The 10,733-nt window shown below is 40.1% G+C and overlaps 1 protein-coding gene across 2 annotated transcripts in view; it reads right to left on the bottom strand.

Annotated features, from left to right (window-relative positions):
* Positions 1–6,970: 6,970 nt before the first annotated feature.
* Positions 6,971–10,733, bottom strand: part of LOC311057684 (butyrophilin-like protein 10) — a 30,404-nt gene continuing 26,641 nt past the window's right edge. The window contains exons 7-8 of one of the 2 annotated variants that reach the window (XM_084074710.1): positions 9,557–9,631; positions 6,971–8,680 (exon numbers count right to left, since the gene is read on the bottom strand). In XM_084074710.1, the coding sequence (XP_083930836.1) occupies positions 8,457–8,680; positions 9,557–9,631 (299 nt within the window). In that variant the 3' untranslated portion in view covers positions 6,971–8,456. Of the gene's footprint in view, positions 8,681–9,552; positions 9,632–10,733 lie in introns of both variants that reach the window. The other variant, XM_084074711.1, reaches the window with a different exon arrangement.

Genomic DNA, 10,733 nt, shown 5'->3' with positions numbered 1-10,733 from the left:
CTGTCAAACATTGAAACCGTATGGAATCTATGAATCGATGAATGGGTTCGTTCACGTTTATGGCAATGAACTAGTTCTTCTGAATTATGAACGACCCATCACTACATAGCAGTGGTGGCCATTCTGTTTACCACCTCTGGTTCCATAGATAGAAAACCCATTCATTCAGCCCATAGAGATTTACAACTTGTAACGTTGCTTTTTTTCAATCAATATAAATATTTTCAGAAATCTATATGGGCTGAATGAATGGGCTTTCTACCTGTGGAACCAGAGCTGGTAAACACAATGGCCACATCTGCTGTGCTCTATACTGGTATTTAAAGTAATATTTCACCCCGAAAAATACTTATTTTCTATCAATTAGTCACCCCATGAAGTAATTTGTTTAGTTTTTGGCGTATTCCTGAGCCAATAATCCAATATTTGAAGTTAGTAGGAGACCAATCTTAACAAGAGCAAAACCATATTTAAAACATTCTCTTTGGACCTGGATCATCAGTAGGCCTCTCAGTGATTAGAGTCGTTTTGGAGTTTATATTATTAATTTATATAGTTTTGCATTGGTCTTCTACCACAGCGGATACCCGGTAATTAAACGAATTGGCTCAGGAATGCGACAAAAACATTATTGTTTTTTTGGGTGAATTATTCCTTTAAACACTTAAATGCTCTATACATAGTTGACCGGAGCACCCCAGGGCTCTGTACTGGGTCCACCAGTATTCCCCTCTCTACACCGAATCTCTTTGCTGAAAATAGCTCATAGGTTCAATTCAAGCGGTTAAAATAAGATGCCGATGGCGATGTTTTGTTTGCTTGTTTGTTTTTTTTGTTTATGTTGTTACTTATTCCATCCTTTTTGTGGCAGCGAAACAAATCATACATCGTTTTGGCACGAATGTCGGTACAGAAACCCGCGAATAATGTGCCAAGTTGCCAAAAAACACACGTTTTTCACAATGTTATTGTGAAAAACACACCATTGAAAAGTTATATCAACTGAAAAAGTGACACATTGTGACTTTAGTAAGCCTTGAAGCCCTTCATGTCTCTATCTGAGAACAAATTCAGTCATATCATAGATTTATAAAACAACGGATAAATAAAACGTTGGCCACCGGCATCGGGTGAAAGTCGTATTTGTTTTTTTTTCTTCGATTTTCGCTGATCAATCGATTGACTGTTCGACTGCGTGGCTGGTTCAAACGGCTGGACTCTGGCTGGTTTTGACCGGCTGTTTCTCTTTGCTGAGTGTTGCCTGGCGGAAGGGTGGCCGTTTCTCACGTACAGGCGTCTGGAATCGAACCCTACACACCAGTGGTTCTCAAAGTGCGGTCCCGGGACCCTCAGGAGGTCCTTGGATCGTAAGGGTAACCTTACAGGTCTGTAACTCTGAGAGTGTACAAATGGAACCAAATGGACCATTAAAAAAAGAAACTTTGAGAACCATAAAGACAATAAGGACTAAATAATAATTTATTCAACCTGAATGCGAACCCTGCATGGAATTATGATGTAATATTTGACCCGTTAATTATGATGTAATTATGATCATGTAATATTTGACCCAAAGACAATCCGAGGAGGAGAGATAATAAGGGACACATGCATGCACCTTTGAGACGCACAAAACACACACACACATGCACACGCGCACGCGCACGCACGCACACACACACACACACACACACACACACACACACACACACACACACACACACACACACACACACACACGCACACACACGTATACGTGACTATCCTACCGCATAGAGTCAATGCCTTCATAATGAACTGAAACCAGTGGATCAAACCTGTAAATTAATATCACATGTTCAATAATCACTTTGAAAGTGCTTGATGTATTAATTTATTTATGTTTAATAAGTATTAAATTGCTCGTCTAATCGTTGCTATAGAGTGTTCGTTCAGTAACATGAGTCTCCATGTCTCTCCAGGTCTTTAGTGAACAGAAATATTTGTTTCCCCAGGCAGGGATACCAATTGTTATCCAATCAAGAGAGAGATAACTCACATAGGATACAGATTAAACAAGTTCAATTGGAAGTGATGACACAAAGAAGCACTGGCGGAAAGTAACTAAGTACATTTACTCAAGCACTGTACTTAAGTACAAAAAAATATATATATATTTTTTTTACTTCAGTACATTTACTACATTACTTAAAGGAGAGATCCGGACATGTTAAGTGTTATCTTTGATGTGTCGCTAATCACTCACCAACGTAGAAAGGGCCGTTGAGTTATTTCAGAGATTCCCTTATTGTCCAGTCTGGCGACCCCCTCCGTTGGCATAATGGGAGGCGGGTGGAAGGCTGAAATTCGCCTAATATAACCGATGCAAAGTTCGTTTTTTCTCTACTCCTGCTCATAGTGGAGTGTCATGATACTCAAACATGCACTGAATGTCGCAAACGAGCCACCGTTCGTTCAGAACGAGATGACGCTGTTTGCTTGTTTCTTCCATAGAACCTGCCGCCTATAAGAAACAAGCAAACAGCGTCATCTAGTCGCCGGACTGGACAATAGAGGAATCTCTGAAATAACTCAACGGCCCTTTCTACGTTGGTGAGTGATTAGCGACACATCAAAGATAACACTTAACATGTCCGGATCTATTCTTTACGAAATTACACAATTGCAACTGGATCACTGTAAAATCTAAGCTGATACATGGATACTCTCTCCTGATTGGCTGAAATCGATAACGCCATCTGAACATATATGCAGTCCCCTGTTCCTGAACAAACGCTCTATAGCAAAGATTATCACAATATAGAGCTTTAACTTTTTAACAATTTTGTTTGTTTTGTTTGAAGTACCTTTAAGCCTCACTGGCTATAGTGTTTAAAACTGAAGTCTGTATACATTATATAGAATAATATACTGTATATATGTCGTTGCTGTCAGGTGGAAACCTGTCCAGAACTGTTACTTTTCAAAAGAAAATGGATCCAATACAGTTATTGTTTAGTCTCGTGTTAATACTTTTGATTGGTTCACTTCATAAAAACACACACACACACACACACACACACACACACACACACACACACACACACACACACACACACACACACACACACACACACACACACACACACACACACACACACACACACACAATTAAAGCAGCACTATGTAGTTTGGAGTATCAGTGACCACGTTGGACACAATCTTTGACTTCATTACCCAAGAGTCTGCAAGCATGTCCTGCGAGGACACGCTGTGATTGGCCAGTCTTTTCTTTGCCCCAAGAGGCTCTATTCACAGCAGCCATATTATGAAGACATTCACAGGTGTTACCAATGATACTAATGAAGGCTCTGTTCCATTCTGGTCAAACAGAGTCAGGGTGCTGATATTGTTGCATGTTGGCCCACTGGAAACACTCTGTTACACCAGTGGGTCTACAGTTGGGGTCCAGGGACCCTCATGGGCTTCCAAATGGCCCCTTACAGGTGTGTAACTCTGAGAGTGTACAAATTACGGGTCCATTTGGTTCCATTTGTACACTCTCAGAGTTATGGGAGTAGTGGAAACCACTGTGCTACACTAAATGGAACAGAGCCTTCATTAGTATCATTGGTAACACCTGTGAAGGAAGTGATAATAGAGCCTAGTGCCCCAAGTTCTCCCACACAACTCTCCTTCTCCGTTCTCTACACTGGCTCCCCGTAGTGGCTCGCATCCAGTTTAAGACCCTGGTGCTAGCCTATAGGGCAGTGAAAGGAACAGCTCCTTCTTACCTCCAGGCTATGGTCAATGGTTACACCTAGGGGTGGGACGATATGGGTATCTCACAATACGATATCTGTGGCCATATTAGGCCCTCGATAATAATATCACGATATTCGATATATTGCGATATCGCAATTTATTGCATGCAATTTCACGATAGTCCTTGTAAAATAGCACCAAACAGTTCAAAATCATCATTACACAAATACAGAGTTGGAAAAAAAAACGTATCACAAACAAAAACAAAAAAACGTTTTTTTTTATATCGTTTTTTTCCGGCAGTATATCGATTATTTATCGTGGGAGAAAGTATCGCGACATATCGCGATATCGATATATCGTCCCACCCCTGCCCAACCACTTCGGACTGCCGCCTAGGGGCGACTGGTTGCCTCGTCGCTCAGTGGTCCTTCTGGACGGAAAACACTACCCTTCAGGAAACACTACCCTTCCTCTTAGCCTCGCCTACTTGTTGTCAATTAGTTGTACAAGCTCTTGTCTTATTGGTTCTTGTTTATTTATTTGTTTTAGCTCTTGCTCTTTGATTTTCCTATTTGTCTCATCTGTTTAAGAAAGTAGGTAGCTGATATATTGCACTTTTACCTTAGCGCTAGGTATGCTCTTAGTTGCTTGTTTTAGAAGAGAATGCACTTAAGACTTCTGGTGATTAGTAGTTGTCTTGCCTACCTATGTTGAAAGCACTTATTGTAACTCGCTTTGGATAAAAGCGTCTGCTAAATGACTGTAATGCAATGACTGGCAGTTCTGCCTGGGTGCCTTGGCAAACGCCAGGATGAAACTCATTGTCTCCCCCATAGTAATACAGTCAAGCCCCTAGCAGGGACCCCCCTGAGTCTATACGTTTATGGAAGGATGATTGTTATTGCCTAAACATGTAACTTTATCATTTTCTGGGACATAATATGCTATATAGTTCTTAAAAGGTTACTTAGTGCTGCTTTAACCACTTTAATTTTAAGTTTGCAATGTTTCAAAAATAGCAAAAAAAAAAGCCGATCTACAAGCTCACAACGCGATGCGTTTTTTTGCTATTTTTGTGTGACGCTGTAGTACGACGAAGTAGGACATTCATTTACGTAAAAAATAAATGTAAAATATGGAATTATAAGGTTTCTGCCTGACAGCAACGATATACTGTATGTATAAAAGATGATAGAATATATTACTGTATATATATATATATATATATATATATATATATATATATATATATATATATATATATATATATATATGTCTTATGTATGTTTCATCCGTAGTATTCAAGACCAGGCAGCTTTTCACACACACAGAGCGAATTTGTATTAGAGGAGGGGTCCCAAACATTTTTCATGTCAAGGACCCCCAAATTAATAGGTGTTTGTGCACGGATCCCCCTCCCCCCCCCCCATCTGAACATATGTTGTGTCAGGTCAGGGACCCCCACACAAGATTTGTGTTGCTCAAATGTTCCAAAAATATTTCGATTTTTTTTTGGGGAGCACAAGCTTGTAGATCGGCAATTTTAACTATGTGACTTTCCTCTTCTACCCCGGATTTGAACCCGGTTTCCTGCGCAAGTGCTGACATTTTTTTTTACCGTTGAGCTAGTAGAGCCTGCCTGCTTGCTCAGGGGATAAATTGAATCTTGAGTATCAGGTACAAATTCGTGTCAGATCCTGTGTCTAGGTGAGACAATGACCTTTGACACGATCTAAATGTCTCAGTTTGAAGAGCAGGGAGACAAAATACAACCACCCCAATTGTATAAGTATATTGTATTAACCCATTAAGACCTGAGGCGATTCTTAAAAATACAGTTTTTTGAAAAAAAATCGTAACAAATATTTTTCACGATTTAAAAAAAATAGCAGATCTACAAGCTCATAGCACGGCACTCGGTGCCGCGCTATGAGCTTGTATATCTGCTATTTTTGAATAGCCAAAGACATCTAAAGTGACACAGATGCGTTCCAGGTCTTAAATTAACATACTCTACCAAACAAAATTACATTTCATTCATTAAAATAAGTTAAATAGTGCCGCTCTAATACATAAACGGCTTTTAAAATAATAAAGCAAAGCATTTGCCGATCTACAATCGCGCACGTATACATATTTTCACCGACAAATCTTGGAACATTTTAGCTTTTTTCTTTTTTTTTTTTAATTTTAATTTCAAAGTTTGAATGGGAGTTAAAATTATCAATTAATCAATCAATCAATGTATCAGATCTGTCCATGTATCGATGTATCATTTCCATTTTCCTCAACTTTCCAAGCCAACTGGGGGCGGTCTGTGAAATTGTAACATTTTGTTGAGAATTGCTGATGTAAATAAAGCATAGAGTGGATTAGAGATGTTTGAATCAAGGATGTTATTTTCAGCATTAATTTTGTCGACTAAAACTGTTACGAAAAGATTGTTCGTCGACTACCTTTTTTCATCAGGGAGTGTTGGGCGGGAGGAGTAGGACAAAGGCTCTACGTCCTCCCGATGTGGGCTCCTCAGTGGCAGGTGAGTCAGTAGGATACAACAGCAGTGACAAGTGCTTACAAAAAAAGAGGAGATCTGAGCACTCATTAAAGGTAGGGTGTGAGATGTTTTGGTTAAAACAAAACATTTTTGTTTGTTAAAAGGTTGAAGCTCTATATTGTGATAGTAATCATTGGTTAAAATAAGTGTTAAATAGCTCTATATTCTGATAGTGTTTGTGCAGTAACAGGAGTCTCCCTGTCTCTCCAGCTCCTTATTAAACAGAAAATAAATGTTCAGGTAGGTGACACAATTCAGCCAATCATTTTCTATAGTGTTCCAGTTCCAATGTTGTCTGCTCATTTCTTTGTGTCATCACTTCCAATTTCACTTGTTTAATCTGTATCCTGGCTGAGTTCTCTACCCAGGTAAAAATTGGTATCCTGACCTGAAAATGCATTTTCTGTTTAATAAAGAGCTGGAAAGACATGGAGATTCCTGTTACTGAACAAACACTCTATAGCAATGATCACTATTAGAATATAGAGCTATTTAACACCTATTTTAACCAAAGGAAATCTCTAACCCTACCTCTAAAGTTTGTTTTAACTCCATTCCTCTCCTCCACTCTGTAAAAAACATGTTTCGACCAGTTCACGCCAGGGCGTGTTCTCGCCCTGGTGACGCCAGGGCGAGAACTAGTAGTAAATGCTCTTTTACAAGTATAAGTCCTGTATTGAAAAATCTTTATTGAGAGTACAACAGTAATGGCATCAAAATATACTCACAGTGCCACAGTGAAAAGTATTACAATTTCTTCCAATATGTAACGATGTCAAACAGAAAACGTTTTTGTACTGTCTTGTTGTTTTGAAAGAGGGAATCACGATTATGAAATGATTATTTTTTTTGGCATTGAACATTGGAACACAAAAAACAGTTTACACGTTAGTATTGAGGGTAAAGTGTAACTTTTTTGGGTGAACTACTCCTTTAACACTGCTACCAGATTTCAAAATCGTCTATAACAGTGGTCTTCAACAGGGGGTCCGGGACCCCTAGGGGGTCCTCAGAGTTACTACACAGGGTCCTCCAAATCCTTGTGTGATAGGATTCTGAGGGGAACATTTTGCTAGCCTAGGCTGGCTCAGGGTAGAAGACAGGGTTAAACAACAACCCAAAAATGGGATTAGTTCAAAATGGTAAATGCAAATTTGCCCGCAATGCCCTCAATACCCGCATATCTGACTAATTACCTCCAAAAAGTTAGTGACACCCACAGTCACGAAACCAGAGGGAGGGTAAACAACGATCTGGTACCACCCACCCATAAAACAAACATGGGTAAAATCTCCTTTTTACAGCACTGCCACCCAGGTTTGGAATAATCTAACCCCATCCCTCAAAAAATGGTGGCCAAAAGGGGAGGTAGTACCATTTTCCCGTTGGACAGACGACCGACTCCCCTTTTTGATTTCACCATCTGAGCCTTTCCACTCCATTTAACCCAGCCAGATAGTGTTGCAGTCCCAACAATCCCGCATCTCTGCTCGGCATCAATATGATAAGTGACAGTCACCTCTCAGTCCTCAGTCCCCCCAGACCCCTCTCTGCCCGTAAGGATGAGACCCTCCCAAGCGCTCCCTTCCCAAGCACTGCGAGGCGTTGTGAGCTTGTATTTTCACGGATTGTGAGCTTGTGATTCGGTCCCGTTTTCACAGGCATTCAGTGCCGCGCTACAAGCTTGTATATCTGATATTTTTGAATAGCCAAAGAAATCTAAAAATGACACACAGATACTTTCCTAGGTCCGGTCTTAACACATTCCATACCAGCGTTTAATCTCATAATGTACTCAGCGTTTTATTGTTGTTTTTTTGTTATTTTCAGGTCGCCATAGACCTTGTTAAAATCCTTAAGATTGACTCTAAACTCTAAACTAGAAAATGGCGTTTCAATATCCGGAGAAGAATAATTCCGCTTCCGGTGGTGCTACAATGAAATGTGTCATGGCGAACGAGGCCTACAATGAAATTTCAACCTGTGAGTAAAAAAAAACAAAAAAAACACTTCGCGTAGGTCTACACGATTGGCACGTGGCGGCTTTAAATAGGTTTGCGTAGGTCTACGGCTACGCGATTGGCACTCAATGTGTTAAAAGGGTTAAAAGTACGAGTCCAGCTTCAGGTCGTTGCAGTGGAAAACAACCATATTGTCACTCGTGCTTCTCCTCCGCCCTGGAGACGCCGCCGCCCTCTCTCTTGGTCAGCTCGTTAGCGGCGGTACTGATTACTGCAGACAGGTGTGTCCATGTGCTCTGCATGGATTCCATGGAGGAAGCCATTCTCTGCAGGGCCAACGTCTGCTCTCGATTCGGCGGAGGGGAGACGGACTGCACTTCCACCTGGTCAGCTGTTCTCTGGCTGTCGGACACTTCCACTGGACAAACAATACATGGTAGTAAGACTGTATAATAAAGGTTTCATAACGTTCAGATTTACAAAACGTTAAAAAGTCTTCTTCATGGTTCTTCCAACGTGTATTCAAATGTTTTAACTGAAAAACCACCCCAGTGAGCCATGGTATTTTCTCTGTGTTCTGAGGGCTTTTCAGCTGCAATGGAAAAAAAAAACTATTTGCCTAAATGGGTGTGGCTGTTGAAGGATTTTGCCTGTCAATCATCGCCCTCCCCGCCCATCCCCCGGATAGGGGATGGGCGGGGAGGAGACGAGGCGGGATTAATGGACTATGATGTCAAAGTCCACGGGCCAATCCCAGCCCTTTTTTTTAGCCCAATTATTCAGAAAAACCCCAGACCACAGAAAATCCACTGAATGTTCATCAAAGTTCTGTTTTTGGGGGTGTAATGGAGGTCATAAAACAAAACAAAAAAACAGGAAGAAAATACAAATAAAATAAAATAATGTCATGAAACCTTTAAAGAACGGCTTCACCCATGTTTCAACCTTATTTTTATATAATTAATAATAATTTTAAAAATAGAAAGCCTGCAGTTTCTATTAGCTTGGATTCCCCATCGATGATGTCACTGGTAGGCATGGTGAGACACAGCAATGGTGTCATCTTATAATGAGCATTAGCGAGGATAGGTTGAAAATGGACATTTATAATGCATCTTAACATTCATTCATGTTTTTAATCATGTACGACAACTTATAACTAGGTTTATGAAGTATTATAAGTGCTGGTCATAATTAGTGTGGTTGCCATTGTGCATTATACGTGGAATAGCATTATTATTATTATTATTATTATTATTATTATCATTATTATTGTTTATATTTACTGACCTACCATTGGATGAAGATGCAACCAGCATTACATCAGTGTCCAACTCTGCTGTTGACGAGACTCCCAGCAGTGACTCTCCTATTAGAACAATAGATTAATGTTAACAAATTGGGTGCCAGAGGTTTATTAAAATATTATACGTTGAGTGCCTGCATTTCTTCCATCCACTTACGTTGATACGTTTCGGGCTGTAGAAGCCCCGACACGGAAGTGCATGTAAACAAAGTGTGCGTGCGAGACGGCGGAGGGTCCCGACTAACGCCTGGAACAATAATATTTCTAACACGATCCTCCATTGCAGCGTGATCGCCGATCGAAAACGGCTCACTTCCACGTTAAAAAGAAACGGAGATATTAAGCTTTTAGTCAAGGAGATAACATTGGAAACGCCGACCAGAAGGATTTTTGACATGGAGCCACATCCAGCCTCTCCTTCTCAGAAACTCCTTGGGTGATCCCAAAGTTTCATTTTAGCGCCCCACGTGGGCCCCTCGTATAAAAATAGAATTGGGTCAAAAACGGTCCGGACCGTTTACGGCACTTCTCGTTTGGATTCTCAAAAACGGTCCGGACCGTTTATGGCACTCGATGTGTTAAAGGTAGGGTACGTGAAATGTTTTGATCGAAACAAAGAGTTTCTTGTTAAAAGGTTAAAGCTCTATATTGTGATAGTAATCATTGCTACAGAGTGTTTGTTCAGTAACAGTGTTAAATAGCTCTATATTGTGATAGTAATCATTGCTACACAGTGTTTGTTCAGTAACAGTGTTAAATAGCTCTATATTGTGATAGTAATCATTGCTACAGAGTGTTTGTTCAGTAACAGTGTTAAATAGCTCTATATTGTGATAGTAATCATTGCTACAGAGTGTTTGTTCAGTAACAGTGTTAAATAGCTCTATATTGTGATAGTAATCATTGCTATAGAGTGTTTGTTCAGTAACAATAGAGATATCTCTCCTATTAGAACAATGCATTAATGTTAAATCAATGGACACATGTTTTAGAACTAACCATGGTTAGTTCTAAAACATTCATGGTTAATAGGCTCTATGCCATATTATGAAGACATTCAAAGGTGTTACCAATGATACTAATGAAGGCTCTGTTCCATTCTGGTCAAACAGAGTCAGGGTGCTGATATTGTGCATGTTGGCTCACTGGAAACACTCTGTTACAC

The sequence above is a fragment of the Gymnoscopelus microlampas genome (genome assembly GCF_963454915.1).
Source record: "Gymnoscopelus microlampas genome assembly, chromosome: 12".
In the NCBI taxonomy this organism is placed as follows: domain Eukaryota; kingdom Metazoa; phylum Chordata; class Actinopteri; order Myctophiformes; family Myctophidae; genus Gymnoscopelus; species Gymnoscopelus microlampas.
Note: the sequence above shows the minus strand (reverse complement) of the source record. Positions and strands in the feature narration are given on the sequence as shown.